Source organism: Lethenteron reissneri, chromosome 48 (assembly GCF_015708825.2).
Source record: "Lethenteron reissneri isolate LAM-NWPU_2019-01 chromosome 48, ASM1570882v1, whole genome shotgun sequence".
Taxonomy (NCBI): domain Eukaryota; kingdom Metazoa; phylum Chordata; class Hyperoartia; order Petromyzontiformes; family Petromyzontidae; genus Lethenteron; species Lethenteron reissneri.
Window position 1 is genome coordinate 4553152 of NC_083826.1, and position 22044 is coordinate 4575195.

At 57.3% G+C, this 22044-nt stretch overlaps 2 protein-coding genes across 2 annotated transcripts in view; both read right to left on the bottom strand.

The window, feature by feature from the left end:
• Positions 1–42: 42 nt before the first annotated feature.
• On the bottom strand, positions 43–3940 carry LOC133354648 (G-protein coupled receptor 52-like). Its single transcript, XM_061571674.1, has one exon. The coding sequence runs from the start codon at positions 3207–3209 to the stop codon at positions 1818–1820; it is 1392 nt and encodes a 463-aa protein (XP_061427658.1). The 5' UTR covers positions 3210–3940; the 3' UTR covers positions 43–1817.
• Positions 3941–4160: 220 nt separating this feature from the next.
• LOC133354707 (rab GTPase-activating protein 1-like) overlaps positions 4161–22044 on the bottom strand; it is an 85581-nt gene continuing 67697 nt past the window's right edge. Inside the window, exons 13-15 of the mRNA XM_061571760.1 lie at positions 5411–5419; positions 4746–4887; positions 4161–4252 (exon numbers count right to left, since the gene is read on the bottom strand). Of these exons, the coding sequence (XP_061427744.1) occupies positions 4161–4252; positions 4746–4887; positions 5411–5419 (243 nt within the window). The remainder of the gene's footprint in view (positions 4253–4745; positions 4888–5410; positions 5420–22044) is intronic.

Sequence of the window (22044 nt, forward strand, 5' to 3'; positions counted from 1 at the left end):
CGGGGTGGGGGGGGGGGGTAGCGGCGGCGGGGGGGTGGCATCTGCCAGTTTTGATCGGCCCAAATCCCCCCCCACCCCGGAACAACGATAACGAGCAGCACGCGGCATCTGTTCGATGACACGTGGCGGCGTCAACAGTGGCAGCGGTTAACGGCGGCGGTTAACGGCGGCCGTTAATGACGACGGTTACCCGTGACAGTTAACGGCAACGGTTAACAACTGCGGTTGTTAACGGTAGCGGTCAACTACGGTGGTTAATGGCGGCGGTTAATGGCGGCGGTAGCGGAGAGAGGCGCTGCCGAATCGTTGGAGTTGAGTCGCCAAAATAATTCTCGACCCACGTCGTGAACCGGCGCCGGCCACGCCAGCAGGAGCGTGAACGACACGCACGGTGGGGGTGAGGGGGGGGGCTCGGGGGGGTGAGGGGGGGTGAGGGGAACATTTTGCCAACGGCCGCGGTACCACGGTCGAGCAAAGCCGAAGTGTCCACCTCCTCGCGCTCCGTCCGCCCATCTCAGGGCGATCCGCCCACCCCTCGCTCGGGACTCAACGCGCACGCCGCTACCGGCAGCCCGTGGCGGGGGAGAGGACGAGAGAGATTCCACCGGACCGGCCTGCGCTGCAGCGGCCCAGCCTTGTCTCTCCGGGCGAGAAGACGACGACGAATCTCAGCACGGACGGACACCGTTTGCTGTTCCGCACCCGCCCCCCCCCCCCCCGCTACAACCCCCTTCCACCAGCGTCTCATCCGCATCTTCGTCGTCTCCTTCTCCGCCCGTCCAGGGGTCCGGCGCGTCGCGTTCCATCCGACGCGTTCCACCCGACGCCTTCCATCCGACTCGTTCCATCCGACGCGTCGCCCTCAAAATCCGCCGGGGTTCCTTTTCTGCGGCACCGGTCAATTTCGCCAGCCATCAATTTTCTCCATCCATCCATCCAGGCCGTGATCGTTGATAATTGGAGGGGGAGGGCGGCCGGGGGCAGCTGGCACCCACCAACACCCGTGGCATTCTGGGAACCCCCAAGCTCGCGTCATGCTCAACGAACGCCAAGACGGCTGCACCGTCGCTCGGTAACAAAGCCAAAACCTCGCTCCTCCCTCCCTCGACCCCACCTCCTCCTCCTCACCGTCTCCATCTCCCGGGGAGAGACGAGATGTCATTCGGCCACTGTCGGGACCTTCCCGCAAACTGGGCTCCGGTTACCAGGGCCGGCGACGACCTGCGGTGAGCGGAGTGGCCACCGCGGGTGAATTTGCCGTAAAGTTTTCTCCCCGAGTTGAACCACCACGCTTGGCCCATCGCAATCCCAACTGCGTTGCTGCTCAGGTGAAGTGGCCGCTTGCCCCGACCTCCTGGGTTCAATCCCAGAGTTGGCGAGGGGGTGGAAGGGAGGAAGGGGGGCGGCGGCATTTCCGCACAGCACAGATGCTCGCTGCACCATTAAAATCGGCGACAGGAAGGGATGTCGTCATCATCCGGGACGCCAAGACAACCAGCCGGAACCCGCCCCACCAGCGGCCCCGGGTCAAAAACCCATGCTCTCCCAGCTGGGCTGCGGTTTAACGGCGACGATCCCACCGGGGTCGCACCCACCAGATTCACACCGCCGAAATCACACCGCCGAAGTCACACCACTGGAAACACACCACCGAAATCGTAACCACCGCAAAAAACACACCACCAGAATCACACCGCCGAGAAACACACCGTCGGAATCACGCCACCAAAATCGCACCGCCGGAAATACTCCGCCGGAATCAGACCGCCAGGCAAATGCCGCCGGTGTGGCCACGGACGGGGGTGGAGGGGGAACGGTCAAATATCGCACGGGTCACCCCCCAGCCCCAAGCCGAGCCCCAGGCCCTCGCCGGCGCCGGTGCCAGCTACCGCCCGGAACGGCGCCCCGTTCTGCCCGCCGGCCGTGCTGCCGGCGAGGGAGGGGCCCCGAGCGGCGCGTCCGCTGGCGGCGCAGGCGGCGCAGACGGCGCCCGAGAGGCGACGGAGGCCGAGGCGGAATCCGCTGGTCGAGAGGCTGTAGACGAGGCAGTTGCAGAAGCTGTTGCTGATCGCCAGCCACGTGGTGAGGAAGGAGACGGGCGCGCTGTCCACGAGGCGCGCGCTCTCCAGCAGCAGGTAGGCGATGTAGGGCAGCCACAACGCGTAGAACACGCTGGTGATGCGGAACAGCACCGTGGCGTAGCGCCGGTCCGGCGCCGAGTTCGCCGTGCCCGCCGACGACGCCGCCGACCTGCCGCTCCCCCCGCCGCACGGCCCCGGCGCCCCGCGTCGTCCGTCGTCGTCGTCATCGCCGCCGGCGTCGGCGTCGCGGTTGGGGAATCGGGCGCGGCGCTCGCGGATCTGCCGCGTGTGCTGGCGGCAGATGCGGAAGATGCGCGCGTAGGTGAAGCACACGACGGAGGCGGCGGGCGCGTACAGCGCGCACACCACGAACGCCGTGTAGGCCGCGTTGGTCCGCCAGGAGCGGGCGCACCAGCCGAACACGTCGCCGTGGTAGCCCGGCTTGCCCCAGCCGAAGAACGACGGCGCGAACACGGCGCACGAGTAGAGGCACACCGCCGCCACCGAGCAGCGCACGCGGCACGGCGTCACCAGGCGGCCGTACGAGAGTGGCCGCGTCACCGCCAGGTAGCGGTCCAGGCTGATGCAGGCCAGGCAGGCCACCGACACGCTCTTGAGCACCGACACCACGTAGCCGAAGGCCTTGCAGGCGAGCCGCTCGCTGAGGCCCCACGGGGGGCCGTAGTGGAGCAGCGAGAGTGTGGGCACCAGGCAGGAGAGGCCCACGCTCAGGTCGGCGTAGGCCATCGTGCGGATGAAGTAGCTGGTGGTGTGGTGGTGCAGCAGCGGCGCGCAGTGGAACACGAAGATCACCGTGAGGTTGCCGGCGACGATCAGCGCCGTGAGCAGCGTGAGCACCGCCGCCTCCAGGACGCACACGTCGCCCGCGTAGCGCTGCGACAGGCCCAGCGGGCACGGCTGGTGGTGCCGCTCGCCACCGCCCACGACGCCGCCACCGCCACCCACACCGCCGACGCCGCCGGGGCCGCTGCCGTTGGCGCCGGAGCCGGACGCGGAGACGCCGCCGCCCCACGGCGAGCTGCCGTTGCCGCCCTCCCAGGAGGAGAAGCCGCCGGAGGAGCCCGGCGCGGACGAAGCCGCCGCGGACGATGCCGCGGACGACGCCATCGCGGGCGGGCGGGCGACCGTTGCCGGGTCGTTAGGATGCCCGGCCGGCGAGGCGCTGGGGCCCGGACAACGGAGGCGACATCATCCCCCCCCCCCCCCCCCCGCCGCTTGCGATTGGCGATGGATGGTGAGCGACGAGATATTTTCACCGTGTTTTGTTGTTTTGATTTTATCCAGTTGTTGTTGTTTTGTTGTTCACCTCGCCTGTCGCGATTAGATGGCCATGCTCTTGTTCGTTCGATCGTCCTCCTGGCCGCGGTGATTCATCGGCGACGTTCGCTTGCGCTGACCCGCGTCTCGTGGCAACGATTCGTTCCGTCGTCTCCCAGAAAAATTTGTATCCAAAATTCGCGATGGTGGCAGCGGCGGTGGTGGCGGCGCTGGTGGCGGCGCTGGTGGCGGCGCTGGTGGCGGCGCTGGTGGCGGCGCTGGTGGCGGTGCTGGTGGCGGTGCTGGTGGCGGCGGTGACGGCTCCTAGAATGCGTCGTTCCTCAGGCGAGCTTGGCCTTGCCTCTGCTCCCCACGGCGATCTGGATGTGAATATCCCAGACGAGGCTCCACACGGGCAGCGCCAGCACCGTGGTGATGCGCACGAGCACGGCGCTGCGCTCGCCGCCGCCGGTAGCGAGCAGGCCGGCGGACACGGTCAGCGCCATGGGAGAGACGGCGCGGTGCGTCGGTGCGGCGGTGGGTGGGTGCGGTGGTGGTGGAGCGTCACTCGTAAACGAACACCTGCCCCCCCCCCCCCCCCCGTTTGCTCGCCCGCCCGCCCTCCTCCGCTAGGAAGGAGGGTGGGGAAAAAAACGAATATTGATTAAATAATAATAATGATAATAAAACACTTGAATAGTCGTCGTGGTGGTAGTGGTGATGATGACGACGGTGCTGTGGGTGTCAGGGTAGCTCTCCGCAGGAGGGAGCCCACCCAGGGAGCGAGTGATTTATCAGCGATCAGGAAAAAATATCCACAGCTGCCTCCGTCTCCTCCTCCTCCTCCTCGTCCCTCCGGCGCTGCTCCGTGCAGTTTTCTCCGACTCCGTGGGCTCGCGCCACGGACGGCGACGACGGTTCAATCCCAGGGCAGGGCTCGGCAGCAAACCGGCGGCTTCGACGGCGACGGTTGAAGGCGTCGTGACGCAGGAGCTCCTCCGGTGAGCTTCGCCGTTTTCTTGGCGACCCACGTCTCCCGCGTGGCCCCCCTCACTCTCCCGCCCGTCCGCTCAATCGCGTGTCCTCGCCGCGGGTTGAAGCGGCGGACGGCGTCCGTCGGCGAGGCAGAAACCGCTCCTCATCGTCCCACCACCACCACCCCCTCCTCCTCCTCCTCCCCGCGTGCACGCGAGCACCGGCCGGACGGACGAAATCCGTTGCGGTCAAAATAAAATCTCGGCGGTGGAGGCGGCCGCCGGATCGTCGCTCGGCGCAGCAGAAATTGTGCAAGGGTGCTCACCCGCTCGCCCGCTCGCCCGCTCGCCCGCTCGCCCGCTCGTTGGCTCGTCCGTTGCTTCGTGCTTTCTCGTTTTAATTTTCAGTCACCACCGTCGTCGTTGGCGATGCCGGAATTCATTTCCCTGTCACTCGGCGGCGCCGGAGCGTTGGCGGAGCCGGCGGCGACGGTGAGAAGCGGGGCGAGCGAGCGCCCGACAGCGTCGCTGATCTTCATTAATTTCATCCAACGCTTCGTTACGACGGAGTCCCGCGGGACCGGAGGGGTAGGGGGCGGGGGGTGTGGGGGGTGGGGGTGGGGGAGGGGCGGTGGGGAATGGAGGGAGGAGGAGCCGGGAGCTCGGCCGATCTCCGACGGAGAAGCGAGAGGGACGCGAATTCTTCCGCGCGATCAGCACCTCGGGACGATGGAGCCGCGTGCCGGACCGAGGACGGGCGGCCTTAGCGGCAGGAGGCGCTGCGCTTGCACCGCAGCCCTCGCCGAGGCCGTGCCGATGGCGAGGCGAGCGGGCGGCAGAGCGCGCCGAGGCGAACGTCGCATCCGAGCGGAGACGGACGCGACGGATGGAGATGACCGAGAATCACGCACGCACCACGCACCATGCACGCACCACGCACAGCGCACGCACGCGCGCGAGATCGTGTACACGCGGTCGCGTGCGCGATCACCGCGACAGAGACGGAGACGGAGGGGATGGTTTTAAGGCGAGAGCTCCCGTGGAAATTGTGCACGGCAGAGACGCGGCCCGGCGTACTGCTCTCCTCTGCGCAGCGCAAGAGAGCGCGGGGAGGGAGAGCGCGGCGAGAGAGCGAGAGAGAGAGCGAGAGAGAGAGAGAGCGAGAGAGAGAGAGAGCGTGTGTGCGCAGTGGCTGGAATCTAACACGCGGGCGCGCACGGAGCGGAGATGGAGCATCAGGCATCGAACTGCTTTCCTGCCAACGTGATTGGCACTCATTCACCCGACTCTACCCCCACCCCCATCACACCCACTGAGCTGCCCCCCCCCCTCCCACCACCTCCACCACCACCGTACTGCCCCCACAGTCACCCACCCCCTTCCCCTCAACAGCCCCCCAATCTACGCACCCCCCCCCACCACTCACCCAACGTCCACTCCCTCCTACACCCCCCACCCCACCACTCACCCCTACACCCCCCACCCCCACCACTCACCCCCCCACTCCCTCCTACACCCCCCACCCCCACCACTCACCCCCCCACTCCCTCCTACACCCCCCACCCCCACCACTCACCCCCCCACTCCCTCCTACACCCCCACCCCACCACTCCCCCCTACACCCCCCACACACACAACCGCCCACGACGCCTTGAACGCCCCCCCCCCTCCAAATGCCCCATCACCGTTGCCCTGGCAACCGTTGCCAAGGAGACGAACGCCCTCACACCCATCCCCTGCGTGGAACCCTGGTGACGGAGCCAGATGGATGGAACGAGGAGGAGGAGGAGGGTAGTTGCTGGTTATAGGGGGATGATGATCATGATGATGGTTGTGACATGGATGAGATGATGGTGATGACGGTGGTGGTGATGGCCTAGCGGTGGCGCAGCGGTTAGCGCTGCGCTGCGCTACGGGGTCGAGTCCCGCTAGAGGGCCAACACCAGTGACGATTATTTGAACCGGTCATGGGTCTCCCCTAGGTCGACTCAGCCTCAAATGAGTACCTGGAGCGGTGTGTAAACATCGCGACTAGGGAGACAAAGGCGGCCGGGCGTGGTGCTGGCCACCCACCCCCACGTGTGCCGTGCCGGCCTTCATAGGTGCTCGCTAACAGTACTTGCCCCTACAATCTGTCACACGCTTTACGGGTGACCTTTGTCTGGTGATGGCCGTGATGGTGATTGTAACAAGAGTGATAATGGAGATGGTGACAAGAGTGACGATGATGATAATGATGGTGATGTTAGTCGTCATAACGATGTTGCCGGTGGTGATGGTGATGACGACGTGGATGCACGTTGAACTTCTTTCGCGCTGTACGTAGAGAGGTGCAGGAAATAGTGATGATGGTTGGACTGATAGTGTGCTAATGACGCGGTGATGAGTGACGATGGCGGTGAGAATGAAGATGGCGATGATAACGGTGATGTTTGAGATGATGATGGTAATCGTGATGAAAATTTACGGTGAAAATTACAACGACGTTGAGGTTAAAAAAGGGCCTGGGTTCGATTCCTGGCGCCTGGCTGTGTGGAGTCTGCATGGTGGTTCACTCCCTGTACCGCAGAGTGTGAGCGCATGGATGGGTGAGTGTGTGAGTATGTGTGAGAATGTGTGATTGTGGGTGAGTGTGTGAGTGTGTGTGAGTGAGTGAGTGTGTGAGTGTGAGAGTATGTGAGTGAGTGTGTGAGAATGTGAGAATGTGTGAATGTGTGTGTGAGTGTGTATGAGTGTGTGTGTGAGTGTGCGAGTGTGTGTGAGTGAGTGTGTGTGAATGTGTGAGTGTGAGAGTGTGTGAGAGTGTGTGAGAGTGTGTGAGTGTGTGTGAGTGTGTGAGAATTTGTGAGAGTGTGTGAGTGTGTGAGAGTGTGAGAGTGTGTGTGAGTGTGAGCGAGAGTGCGTGTGAGTGTGTGTGAGAATGTGTGAGTGTGAGAATGTGAGAGTGTGTGAGTGTGAGTGAGTGTGTGAGTGTGTGTGAGTGTGTGAGTGCGTGTCTGATAGTGTGTGTGAGAGTGTGTGTGTGTGAGTGTGTGTGAGAGTGTGTGAGTGTGTGAGTGTGTGAGTGTGTGAGAGTGTGTGAGAGTGTGTGTGTGAGAGTGAGTGAGGGTATGTGTGAGTGTGTGTGAGTGTGTGTGAGCGTGTGAGAGTGTGAGAGTGAGTGAGTGAGTGTGAGTGAGTGTAAGTGAGTGTGTGTGTGTGAGTGTGTGTGAGTGTGTGTGTGAGTGTGCTTATGACCGGCTCCAGTTTAACAGCTGAGGTCTCACTCCGAATCAGTCGAGCGGCAATATCTTTTCATCGGTTGCGTAACGCTGTGTGAAAGCTACCTGGTCTGTCGCTCCGCACAAAACCTCAAGTCTTCTCGACAACAGTCATTCCCTCCCTTCTCTACGCTTGCGAAACGTGGACCCACCTAATGGAACATCTTCGCCGGTTGGAAACATTTAGGCTGGCCTGCCTACGATCCATCCTGGGTTTAACCAGGCTGGATTGTGTGAGGAGCTCACAAATCCTTGAAAGATCTGGGCAAAGTCCCATCGGTGAGCTCCTCCGGCAGGCAAGGCTGCGTTGGCTGGGTCATGTAGCCCGCATGCCCTGCCACCGCATGCCCAAGCAGCTTTTGTTCGGCCGGATCGAGGGGGCTAAACGGGCGCGGCACGGGCTAGAGAAGAGATGGAGTGATGTGGTACAGGAGGACGTGGAGCTGAGTGGACTTGCCGATGACTGGTACCAGCGGTGTCAAGATCGGTCTCTGTTGAGGAGGCTCGTGAAGGATGCTACTGGGCAGTTGGAGGCAGTCGCCCTCCAGCAACAGCAGAGGGCGGAGGAGCGACGCTCACAACAACGAGCGGAGCGGCGGTGGGCTAAAACGCAGCGAGTTGTCAGAGTGGGGAGTGCAGTTGGTGCATCTGCCGGTCATCTCAGTCAGTGAACCCCATGGCACCTGGGCTCTGTCCCGTGGCCTCTTGCCAGCGGCGAGCCACAAGGTGATGGCATCAAAGGGCACCTAGCCTGGCACGAGCGCCGTGGTGACGTCACCGCCACTCAGTGGCGAACGGCGGTTGTTGTTGTTGTTGGTGGTGCAGGATGAGGATGAGAAGGTTTCGTGAACTGCCGTTTTTTATGCGCGCAGGCGGATTATCACCACCGACATTGCTCACTATTGCCCAAGCAGTAATTAGTTACCATGGCAACAAAGAGCTACCCCCTCCTGAGGGAGGAGAGAGAAAACAAGTTGCCCATTGAGAGAAGAAGAGTCAAATGTTTGCAGCAATTTTATATTTGATATATAATATATATTTTATATAAATAGATATATTATATAAGGCACAAACAGGAGGAGAGATGTGAATCTTGCCCGGTGAAGATGGGGTGTGTGTCTGTGTGTGTGCGCGTGCGTGTGTCTGTGTGTGTGCACGCGCGCGTGTGCTGGGTGTACGTGCGTGTGCGCGCGTGTGTGCGTGTGCGTGAGTGTGCATGTGCGTGAGTGTGCGTGAGTGTACGTGCGTGCGTGTGTGTGCGCGTGTGCATGTGCGTACGTGTGTGCGTGCGCGCGTGTGTGAGTGTGCATGTGCGTGAATGTGTGTGCGCGTGCGCGTGTGTGTGCGTGCGTGTGCGCGCGTGTGTGCTGAGTGTGTGCGCGTGTGTGCACGTGTGTGTGCGTGCGTGTGCGTGCGTGTGTGTGTGCGCGTGTGTGTGCGTGCGTGTGTGCGCGTGTGTGTGCGTGCGTAAGTGTGCGCGTGTGCGTGCGCGCGTGTGTGTATGCATGAGTGTGCGTGTGTATGCGTGTGTGTATGCGCGTGTGCGTGCGCGCGTGTGCGTGCGCGCGAGTGTGCGTGTGTGTGCGCGCGTGAGTGTGCGTGAGTGTGTGTGCATGAGTGTGTGTGCGCGCGCGTTTGTGTGCGCGTGAGTGTGCGTGTGTGTGTGCGCGTGAGTGTGCGTGTGCGTGAGTGTGTGTGCGTGAGTGTGTGTGCGTGAGTGTGTGTGCGTGAGTGTGTGTGCGCGCGTGTGTGTGTGTGTGCGTGTCCGTGTGCACGTGCGTGCGTGTGCGTGTGTGCGTGAGTGCGTGTGCGTGGGCGTGCGTGCGCGTGTGTGTGCGTGCGTGTGTGCGCGTGTGTGTGCGTGCGTGAGTGTGCGCGTGTGCGTGCGCGCGTGTGTGTGCGTGTGTAAGCGTGTGTGTATGCGCGTGTGTGTATGCGTGTGTGCGTGCGCGCGTGTGCGTGAGTGTGAGTGTGCGCGTGTGCGTGCGCGTGTGTATGTGTGCGCGTGAGTGTGCGTGTGTGCGCGTGTGTGTGTGCGCGTGTGTGCGTGTGTGTGCGCGCGTGTGTGGGTGTGTGCGTGTGTGTGTGCGTGTGTGCGTGAGTGTGTGCGTGCGTGTGTGTGTGCGTGTGCGTGTGTGCGTGAGTGTGTGCGTGCGTGTGTGTGTGCGTGTGCGTGTGTGCGTGAGTGTGCGGCGGCGGCGGATCGGAACGTCGCCGAGAACGTCGTGTGTAGAGAAACTTGAGCCGGAGGCCCCGGGGAGACAGGCGTCTATGACGTCTCCTGGACAACCCCCATTTGGCGGAGCCAGGAAACTGAATCCTTACCCTCGGGGCTCCTCCAGAAACAACAAAAAACGACTGCGGGTGGCCACGTGGAATGTTCGAATGCTCGCTGCGGAGGAGAAGCTGCCACTCCTCTGTCGGGAGCTGGACCGGTACCGCCTGGATCTCTGTGGTATTCAGGAGGTCCGGTGGACCAGCTCTGGCTCCTGCCACCATGATGGGTGGACAGTCCTCTACTCGGGGCAGGAGACTGCCAAACAACAGGGAGTGGCTCTTCTTCTAAACAAAATAATGAAGGGGGTGTGGTGGGAGCGTGGCGGTGAGGTGTGGGAAGCTGTAAGCCCCAGGATACTTTGGGCTCACCTTCCCATCAACCAGACGCAAGGAGTGGTGGTCATGGTTACTTATGCCCCCACCGAAGACGAACATCCGTGGAGGGATGCAGGCAAGGCCGATGAGTCAAATGCCTTCTATGACCTTCTGTCACAGGTGCTGGCGAAAGTGGCCACTCGGGACAGAGTCATCTTGTTGGGTGACTTCAATGCCCGAATTGGTCATGATGCTGGCACCTGGTCTGGAGTGACTGGAAGGCATGGGCCAAATCAGCTCAATAACAACGGCATGAGGCTGCTAGATGTTTGTGCAGCCCATGGGCTTGTAATTATCAACACGCTGTTCTGGAATCGGTGCATCCACACAACATCATGGATGCATGCCGGGTCCAAGCAAGAACATCTGCTGGACTACGTAGTGACGGAACAGCGGATGCGGGCCCATGTCCTTGACACCAGGACCTACCGTGGAGCTGATCTGCCCACTGACCATAGACTTTTCATCTGTAAGATGCGCCTGCCATTCTTCCACTCCGGTGGTGGGTGTACACCCAGGACCCCACTCAAACCCAAAGTGGCATGGTCTAATCTAGCTGATAGCAGTTGCAAACGAGAATTTCATCATTGCTTGCGGCTGGGGTTGGCATCGTCCTCACTCCTCCAGATGTCGAGGAGAAATGGGCGAGGTTTAGGACTCATGCAGCTGCAATGGCTGCTTTGGGTACACAGTCCAGACCTCCCCAGAGACCCTGGTTGACAGAGGTGGTGTTAAGGCTGGCTGAGCAAAAGCGACAGGCCCACTCTAATCGTCTACAGCATCCCACGTCAGAGAATGAGGAGGCTTACCGCAGCCTTCACTCAGAGGTTTGGAGAGCCATGAGGCGCTGCAAGGACAGGAGGAAGTGGAGCTGAGTGGACTTGCCGATTACTGGTACCAGCGGTGTCAAGATTGGCCTCTGTGGAGGAGGCTCGTGAAGGACGCTACTGGGCAGTTGGAGGCAGTCGCCCTCCAACATCAACAGAAGGCGGAGGAGCAACGCTCACAACAACGAGTGGAGCGCTGGATGGCTAAAGCACACAAGTTGGCACAGTAGGAGGCACAGGTGGTGCATCAGCCAGTCAGTCGACCTGTGGCATCTGGGTTTGCCCCGTGACCTCCTGCCAGCGGACTTCACGTGGCCTCAAAGTGCACATAGCCTGGCACAAGTGTCGTGGTGACGTCACCGCCACTTAGTGGCGTATGGCGGTTGTTGTTGTTTTTGGTGATGGTGGTGATGATGGTGGTAATGGTGATGATGATAGTGGTGGTGATGATGGCGATCATGATGATGATGATGATAAAATATTGCTGCACCTGCCCCCCCATCCGTCACAGCCCCCACAGCCTCTCCCCCCCCGCCCACACCGCCTCGCTCAAAGCCAGCGCGGCATCGAGGTGGTCGCGAGGCCCCACGCCGCAGCTGGGGGGCACTTCATTAGCGCCGCTCATCGCACCGCCACGGTCGCCCACACGACTCACAGCGTGGGTGCGGCGGTGGCGCTGGTGGCAGTGGCGGCGGCGGTGGTGGTGGTGGTGGCGGTAGCAGTGATGGCGATGATGGTGGCAGTGGCGGCGGCGGCGGCGGTGGTGGCGGTAGCAGTGGTGGTAGAGGTGGTGGTGGTAGCGGTGGTGGCGGTGATGGTGGCGGAGGCAGTGGTGGTAGAGGTGGTGGCGGAAGTGGTGGTGGTGGTAGCGGTGGTGGAGGAGGTGATGCTGGCGGTGGCAGTGGTAGCGGTGGCGGTGGTAGCGGTGGTGGTGGCGGCGGCGGTGGTGGTGGCGGTAGCAGTGGTGGCAGAGGTGGTGGCGGAAGTGGTGGTGGAGGAGGCGATGGTGGTGGTGGCAGTGGTAGCTGTGGTGGTGGTAGTGGTGGTAGCGGTGATGGTGGCGGTGGTGGTGGTAGCAGTGATGGCGATGATGGTGGCGGTGGCGGTGGTGGTGGTAGTGGTAGTAGCGGCGGTGGTGGCGATAATGGTGGCCGTGGTGACGGTGGTGGTGGTGGCGGTAGCGGTGATGGTTGTCGTGGTGGTGGTTGGGGTGATTTTGGCTACACTACACACTCACCTATTCACCCCGCCCACTCACCAATCCACTCACTCAGCCAATCCCACCATGACTACTGATCGGATCCACATCACGTGACATGGTCTATCCACTGCTAGCCTTGCCATTGGCCCCATACTGGCACAACATATAACGCGGAGGAGAAGGCGGGGGAGGAGGGGGAGGAGGAGGGGGAGGCGGGGGAGGCGGGGGAGGAGGAGGTAGGGGAGAAGGAAGAGGAGGGGGAGGAGGAGGAGGTGGGGGAGGAGGGGGAGGCGGGGGAGGAGGAGGAGGGGGGGAGGAGGAAGAGGAGGGGAGGCGGGGGAGGAGGGGGAGGCGGGGGAGGAGGAGGAGGAGGGGGAGGAGGAGGAGGGGGAGGCGGGGGAGGAGGGGGAGGCGGGGGAGGAGGAGGGGAAGGCAGGTGGTGAGTGGAGGCAGGCGAGGGACCGCTGGCGAGGGCAGCAGGAGAGAGGGATGGTCTCCGCGGTGATGGTTGTTGGGGGTGACTGCTCTCAGTTGCTAGGGAACTGCTTTGCTAAGTGATGGGTGATGGTGGTGGCTTGGGGAGGGGGGGCGAGGGGCCAGGTCAGAGTGATTGGGAGAGAAGGAAAGCGAGCGGGAGAATGGAGGGGATATAGGAGGAGAAAGCGGAGGGGGAGAGATCGGGGAAGAGATCTGGGAAGATACGATGAGAGAGAGGAGAGGAGAGAGCCGGAGAGAGAGCGAGCGATGGAATGAACAGGGAGAAGAGATGAGGGGAGAGAAGAGGGGAGAGTTGGGGGGGGGGGGAGCAAACGAGAGCGAGAGATAGCGTAGAGCAGAGCGGAGTACTGTAGAGTGCGGCGGAGGAGAGCGCAGAAATGAGAGCGGAGTAGAGAGCAGAGGAGAGAGAGAAAAATTACGAAATTATGAACGAAGCAAAGTGCCGACTACACCGAGCATCTTCTTGTTTCCACTGATCGTAAAAATAAGAGAGCAGAGGAGAGAGTGGAATAGAGAGTGGAATAGGGAGTGGGGGGGGAGTGGGGGAGGAGTGGGGGGAGGAGTGGGGGGGGGGAGTGGGGGGGGAGGGAGTGGGGGGGGGGAGTGGGGGGGGAGTGGGGGGGGGAGTGAAACAGAGAGTGGCAGAGAGAGTGGGGGAGGGAGTGGGGGAGGGAGCGGGGGAGGGAGCGGGGGAGGGAATGGGGGAGTTAGTGGGGGGGAGGGAGTGGGGGGGGGAGGGAGTGGGGGGGGTGGAGTGGGGGAGGGAGTGGGGGAGGGAGTGGGGGAGAGAGCGGGGGAGAGAATGAAATAGAGAGTGGCAGAGAGAGTGCAATAGAGAGTGGGGGAGAGAGCGGAGGAGAGAGTGGATGAGAGAGTGGAGGAGAGAGCGGGGGAGCGAACTGGAGAGATTGCGAGGGAGTGCAGGGATATTGCCGTGTCCCATCCCTCATCCACCAGAGTCCCCAAATTAATTGGTCGCGAAAACAAAAATAACCCAAATCCAATAAAAAATCATCAAATGCGCGCTCACGCACCTCACACACACCCACACACACAGCACAACGACACGGATCACCCACACACAGAGATATGCACACAACAACCTCATGGTGGGGACCCCGTAATTAATTTACGTATTTTTGGCGACTCCGTCCCACCGAGCACATCAACGCAGCGACCAAGCGCAGCGGCAGTGAGGACGAATTCGCAGAAGAGCTGAAACAAGCGAATGCTGCACGCCATGCTCGGTTAAGGGAAGGATCGTAATACGTCTTATTCAAAGCTGCTCAAACTGCTTACACGACTCAAGTCCTTTTATTTGGCATAACGGTTTGCATAATACAGTGGAACTGCTCTCTCTCTTATCTTCATTATTATTGGTGACCTACCAATGTCTGCAGCCAGGATCAATCGATGACAATCCTATTACCTGCAGACATTGAACAGGTGAGATGCGTTGCACCGTTAATTCCTCCTGTTTGATTATAATACTTCTCTTGTCCGTATGCATCTGTGCAGATGGGTTTTCTTTTTGCGGTTAAGCCATAGTCCCCACACACCGCTCGCATCGATGCGGATAAGAGGAGCGTCGACCCAATACTCTGTCGAGTAACATTGGTATAAACGCTTGTTACAACATGAACAGCGCATTGAAAACGCGTACTCCAGTATTTTATGTACTGCTTACAAAGTGTGTTCACAAATCCGCACTGAGAAACACGATGATTGACAGAGGGGTGTAAATATTTTTTTCGAAAGTGTATTTAAATAGCGGTACTGCAGGCAAGTGGTTTTCAGTTTTAAAGGCATAGTTTAACAAGACAACACTTGCCACCATCCTTCAAACCCATTGGTGAATAAGAGCAAAGTTTGTGTTTACATTATAATATTATGTTAACATTATAATATTATGTTTACATTATAATATTATGTTTATTGCGAGAGCCGGGGGCTTATGGGACCCCGGGGTCCCGCCATAAGGTACACAACACATTCCTGCGGAGGGAGCTGGTAGGAACGTTGGGTTGCTCGGTCAATGGCCTGCAGGGTCAACGGCGGCGTGGTGTATTCCGCAAATATGCCCGACTGTGAGGGCGGGCACAAGCCGGCGTGAGTAGGTTAAACGTTGAGTTTTATAAGGGCACCACGGGGTGACCAGCCCCTCACCACCCAGCCCCACCCCTCCCGACCCCCACCCTGCCCCACCCTCCCCACCCAGCCCCTCCCCACCCTCCCCTCTCCACCCCTCCCATTTTTGGATTCACGACGGACGGACACATCCGTCGGTGACCACCATCACGTGACCTTTGCTGGGTCACACCCAGCCTCGCATCCAGCAGCCAGCCAGCCACTCACCCACCCACTCATCATCCCACCCACCTACTCACCCACCCACCCATCATCCCACCCACCCACCCACCGACTCACCCACCCACCCACCAGTGACGCCGTGGGTGCAGCGTGTGTGTGAGAGTGACTACCATGGACCCATTAAGACTGCGGCGCTGACATTTCCACCATGTGTAGGTACCTGCCTCTCATCCTATTTGCCAAACGAACCCCCACCCCCCGGTCCCCCCCCCTCGCCTCCCCCCCCTCGCCTCCCCGGTCAGCCCCCCCCCCATCCGTGACACGATGAGTGTTGTGTGTGTGGGAGGATGAGCGTGCTGACATTTCGCGGGGGTTAGGGTTTGCTGCGATTTCATAATGGCACAGCAGCGCGCGCGCGCGCATGTGTGTGTGTGTACACGTCTGTATCACGGTCAACGCCGGTGACGTTTACTATCTGAACCGGTTCCTGGGCCTCCGCTAGGTCGACTCGGCCTCAAATGGGTACCCGGTGCGGTGTGTACAAACATCGCCGCTCAGGGAGGCAAAGCGCCTAGGCGGTGGGTGCTGACCACCCACCCACCCACCTTCACTTGCCCCAACCACCCCGTGAGAGGCTACACGGGGGACCTTTGTCTCTGTATTTGGCGAGGCAGTTTGACATTCGTTTCATTGCCTCTTCAGCTTATCCCATTTGCTCAATCGCACACGGCTTTACGGTTGTTTTTATGGGACGGACTGGGCCCTGCCACGGTAACGTGGAACCTCCATTGATTACTCAGAACCCAAGTTTGACCAAAGAACAACTCGTGGCGTTGCATGGACTTCGTAATGATTTACAGTTCCTTTGTAAATCGGCTGCTGGATGAATGCCGGGAGGGGGGAGGGGGTGAATGGGTGTCGGGGGGGGAGCTGCTTGACCATACTTTACCAGGGCAGATACCACGATCCTCCTGCCTGCGTCACCACGTCGGTGGTGTCGAGTTGGCTCGGGGCGCTGTCGTAACGGCCGTGTCAGAGACGCCGCTCCAACGGCGATCAGAACCTGGGTTATTGTAGAACCCGGTGATTCACCAACCCTTGCCTCCATAACACCGGCCCACAGGCATTGCACCGCCACAACCACCGCTACCACTACCGCGATCACCACAATTACCACCACCGTTACCACCACCGCTACCACCAACACCACCACCACCACGTCCACCATTACCGTCACGACCACCGCTACCTCCACTACCACCACCGACACCACTGCCACCACCACCGCCACCACTGCAACCACTCCAAGCTCCGACTCCGTGAATGCCTTCGGACAGCCTCTGCCTACTAAACCGACTGGGTTAGTGGTAGCCGAGTGGTTGGGTGGGTGGGTTGGTTGGTAGGTGGGTAGGTGGGTTAATAGGTAGATAGGTGAGTGGGTAAGCAGGTAGGAAGGCTTTTAAGTAAATAAGAAGGTAGCAACCGCAGACGTCAGATCAAAGACGATTACAATGTTTCTTATTTCAAGATGAAATTGAGAGACACGAAGAGGCACAAAGATAAAGATACCCGTATAGCCTTAGCGGATGTTGGGGCAAGTGCTGTTAGCGAGCGCCTGTCAATGCCTGCACGGCACACGTGGTGTCGGCGCCCAATGCCACGCCCATCGCACCAGGTACTCTGTTCGAGGCTGAGTCGACCTAGGGGATGCCCAGGACGAGTTCAGGTCATCGTCACCGTTGTTTGTGGCCGTGAGCGCAAATTGACTTCGGGTCGCCGGGTTCGTAGCGCAGCGTCTTACCGCTGCATCCGATGCGCTACAAGACACAGATCCCCCATATAGCCCCAACAGACTGTCGGGGCAAGTGTCGTTAGCGAGCATCTGTAAATGTTTAACAGGGAGGAGGCAATCGCGACCAATATCATCCATAATAGAGGTTTTTTTGGGGGGGGTTATATCACGTCAATATACAAATGTTGTGTCGTTAAACCCGTCACCACCCAACACAGCCAACTAGTAAGGGTTGTCACGTAAACAGAACGTGGCCAATTCGTCACTAGTACAGCACTAGTGTGTAGTGTAGTGTATAGTGTAGTGTATAATAGTGTAGTGTATAGTGTAGTGTAGTGTATAGTGTAGTGTATAGTGTAGTGTATAGTGTAGTGTATAGTGTAGTGTATAGTGTAGTGTATAGTGTAGTGTATAGTGTAGTATACTAGTACAGCACACCGGTGTGTTGGAGAGCCAAGCCACAACCTTTACAATCTGAGCACGACGTTTCGCCAGTAATTACAACCAGCCTCCCCCAGCGGCGATGTCCACACACCGCACCGGGTACTCGTTTGAGGCCGAGTCGACCTAGAGGAGGCCCAGGACCGACTCAGATACAATCGTCACCGGTGTTGGCCGTGAGCGCGAATCGAACTCGGGTCACCGGGGTTCGTGGCGCAGCGTAGCGCTAACCGCTGCACCACCGCTCCCCCCTACATCGCTACAAGACAAAGCCTTAACAGATTGATATCGCGACACGCAGGCAAGCCGGCGCGTGCGTGAGATAGCTCCCCGGACTCAACCCGTTCGCTCGCTCGCTCGCTCCATCGCTCACTCGGCACTCGATTTGAACCTCCGCCGCTGTATTTTCACAAGCGCGCCCATTTGTTCTGCCATTCATCAGCGCGTCCGCGCGAGATTCGGTGATTTGAGAGAGCGGTCTGAACTGCGCAACGCGCTCTATCGCAGCCGCAGCCGCCGCCGCCTCCTCTCTCTTCTCCCTACGCCAATTTCTCGACGACCACCGTTATAGGAGCCACATGGTACCCTGTTTCAAATCGTCGTCGTCGTCATCATCATCAGCAGCAGCATCATCAGCAGCAGCAGCAGCAGCAGCATCATCAGCAGCATAATCATCATCAGCAGCAGCAGCATAATCATCATCAGCAGCAGCAGCATCATCATCAGCAGCAGCAGCAGCAGCAGCATCATCATCAGCAGCATAATCATCATCATCAGCAGCAGCAGCATCATCATCAGCAGCAGCAGCAGCATCATCATCATCAGCAGCAGCATCATCATCATCAGCAGCATAATCATCATCATCATCAGCAGCAGCATCATCATCATCAGCAGCAGTAGTAGCAGCAGCAGCAGTGATGGTAACCACAGCAGCAGTAATAGTAGCAGTTGCGTTAGTAGCAGTAGCAACAGTAGTAGCAGTAGTGATGGTTACAACAGCAGCAGTACTAGTAGCAGTTGCGTTAGTAGCAGTAGCAACAGTAGTAGCAGTAGTGATGGTTACAACAGCAGCAGTACTAGTAGCAGTTGCGTTAGTAGCAGTAGCATCAGTAGTAGCAGCAGTGATGGTTACAACAGTAGCAGTTGCAGCAGCAGTAGTAGAAGCAGCAGTGATGGTTACAACAGCAGCAGTTGCAGCAGCAATAGTAGCAGCAGTAGCCGCAGCAGTAGCAGCAGTTGCGTTAGTAGCAGTAGCAACAGTAGTAGAAGCAGCAGTGATGGTTACAACAGCAGCAGTAGCAGCAGCAGCAGTGGTTGCAACATCATCATGAGTATCAGCCGCAGTAGTAGTACAAGCAGTACTGTCTTCATAATTGTCAACATTAACAGTAGCAATATCATCCCCATCGTCAACATGATGATCATCATCATCAACCTCGTGATCAACATCGTCACCATCACCCACTCACTCATTTTCTCACTCGTTCAAAGACGACTACAACAATCCCCCGTGCGGCCTGTAACAGACTGCTGGGGCAAGTGCTGTTAGCGAGCACCTATGAAGGCCGGCACGGCACACGAGGGGGTGGGTGGCCAACACCACGCCCGGCCGCCTTTGTCTCCCTCGTGGCGATATCTTTCGGCATCGCACCAGGTACTCATTTGAGGCTGAGTCTACCTAGGGGAGGCCCAGGACCGGTTCAAATAATCGTCACTGATGTTGGCCGTGAGCGAGACTCAAACTCGGGTCACCGGGTTCGTAGCACAGCGTAGCGCTAACCGTTACACTACCGATCCCCACTCGCTCGCTCACTCGCTCGCTCACTCCACTCACTCGCTCGCTCGCTCGCTCACTCCACTCACTCACTCACCTCACTCGCTCACTCCACTCACACACTCACTCACTCTCTTGTAAACGGGACTTGCCCTGCTTGCCCTCTCCCGCGTTCTCAGACGTTCTTTGGTTTGTCCATGTTTGTTTGTTTGTTGTAGTACGGAGTTAGAATGATGGCCTTAATCTAAGTTGTCTTGTGGTTGTTGTTGTTGTTGTTTGACTTGCATCCCACTGGGATTTTTGCACAGCGTTGGTGTACGGTGCTTTTTTTATGGAAGACTTTGCAGTTTTTTCCTGGATTTTTCTGTTTGCGCAAAGTCACTTTAAGATGTTTTCTTGTTCATGTTTTTGTTTTTTGTTTGTTGCGGTTGCACCCGATTCAAGAGCCTAATGGCTCACAGGACCATACCAAATACATGAAACTGAAACAGGTTAAACTAATATTCTTGGTTCTTTCGGTAAAGTCACGTAGAAGGGAAATAACAAAATAATAAAAATATAAAACAATACAAATTCTCACGACGTTTCGACTGCAACACAAGCAATCATCAGGTGCGAAATCCACAGCTGATGATTGCTTGTGTTGCAGGGATTCATATTCTTGGTTTTTTCGGTAAAGTCACGTAGAAGGGAAATAATAAAATAATAAAAATGTTAGACAATAAAATTCTCAAGACGTTTTGACTGCAACACTAGCAATCATCATCAGGTGTGAAATGCACAGCTGATGATGATTGCTTGTGTTGCAGTCGAAACGTCGTGAGAATTTTTATTGTTGTATATTTTTATTATTTTATTATTTCCCTTCTACTTGACTTTACCGAAAGAACCAAGAATATAAATCCCTGCAGTCACGAAAGCTTTAAATCAAAGGTTAAACTAAATCAAGATCGGCCAGTTCATCAGCATCAACGCACGACAGCCTGCCTCTGATGCTGCTGCTGCTGATGATGATGAGACACCGATGTGGCGAAACCCATCCAGAGTCTGTTCGTCTTGCAACAATAATAACTTTCGATTTAAAGCTTTCGTGACTGCAGGGATTCATCTTCTTGGTTTTTTCGGTAAAGTCACGAAGAAGGGAAGTAATAAAATAATAAAAATAAAACATAATAAAATACAATTCTCACGACGTTTCGGCTACAACGCAAGCAGCCGTCTTCAGGTGAAGAATGAGACACTGCCAAGCTAGGAGCTTATATATAAGCTGAGTTGGAGGTGGAAGAAGAGCGCCTTAACAAAAGAATGTGCATATCAAGAGGAATTTAGCCCATCTCCTACGCATTTCAATGAATATGCTAAATTCCTCTTGATATGCACATTCTTTTGTTAAGGCGCTCTTCTTCCACCTCCAACTCAGCTTATATATAAGCTCCAAGCTTGGCAGTGTCTCATTCTTCACCTGAAGACGGCTGCTTGCGTTGTAGCCGAAACGTCGTGAGAATTATTTTATTATGTTTAATTATTTTATTACTTCCCTTCTACGTGACTTTACCGAAAAAACCAAGAAGAACAATAATAACAACGACCTCTAAGTTTGAAAGCGCCTGATATCTGTCTGCTTATATATCTGTCTATATGTCTCTGGTTCTGTGTTTAATCTCTCTCTCAAATTTATCATTCTCAGGAAGAACGTAATCAACCGGGTAGGGTGTTGACTGTTATGTTATCCGACTCTCTGTTGTATTACATTCCATTTCTAAGTATACTAGATTTGTGTTTCTATTTCATTTAAACTGATGATGATTGCTTGTGTTGCAATCGAAACGTCGTATGGCTAGTATTTAATTTATTACTTTATCTTTATACGTGACTTTACCGAAAGAACCAAAGAGTAATTCCTGCAGTCACGAAAGCTCCAAATAATGAAAGCGCCTTTCGTCCTCTTGGTTCTTTCGGTAAAGTCACTTTACTGAAAGAACCAAGAAGATGAATCCCTGCAGTCACGAAAGCTTTAAATCGAAATTTAAGCGCCTTTCGTGTTGACGCATCTCAAAGCGATGTACGTATATTAGCCGCCGACATCATCGCCCACCCTACACGCGCTTAGGGCATCTGGCGGCAGCTACTTACACAAGTCATTGACTTGCGGCTGCTTGTTGCTGGCCGCTCGGTGGATTTTTTTTGTAGGGGGGAGGGGCGGGCGGGGAGGGTGGGGGCGTTGTTGTGTTCGGTAACCGCTTTTAAAGAAAAGGTTTTTTAAAAAATGAGGTTAAATAATTAGAATCACTCTTGAAAATAGATCTTGTGGTTACAAAAAACTAAGATGATGTCGTTATTTAAACCAACCACCCCCCCCCCGTCCCTCCCCCCAAATGTAAATCTTGAAAAAAAAATCTGCGACGGTAGCACGGTTCGGAGATAATCTTAGCGACGATGACAACAACGACAACGACAACAATAACAACAACAATAACAACGACAACAATAACGACGACAGCTATAACAACAACGACAACAACAACAATAACAACGACAACAACAATAACGACAACAACAACGACAACAGCGATGACAACAACAACAATAACAACGACAACAACAACAACGACTGTTCTATTAGGGGGGTCCACGTTTCGCAAGCGTAGAGAAGGGAGGAAGTGACCGTGGCCTAGAAGACCTGAAGCTTCGTGCGAAGCGAAAGACCAGGTAGCTTCCAAACAGCGTTACGCAACCGATGAAAAGATATTGCCGCTCGACTGATTCGGAGTGAGACCTCTGCTGTTAAACCGGAGCCGGTCATGAGCACACTGCCCAGGTATGGGAAACTCTCCACTCTATCCACAACTGCCCCATCACCGAATTGGGAGTTGTGGGGGTGGAGTGTCCGATGGTACAAAATACCCAGGCAGGTGCTTAGTTTTGGTGGGGCTGATGGTAAGGCCCCAGTGCATAC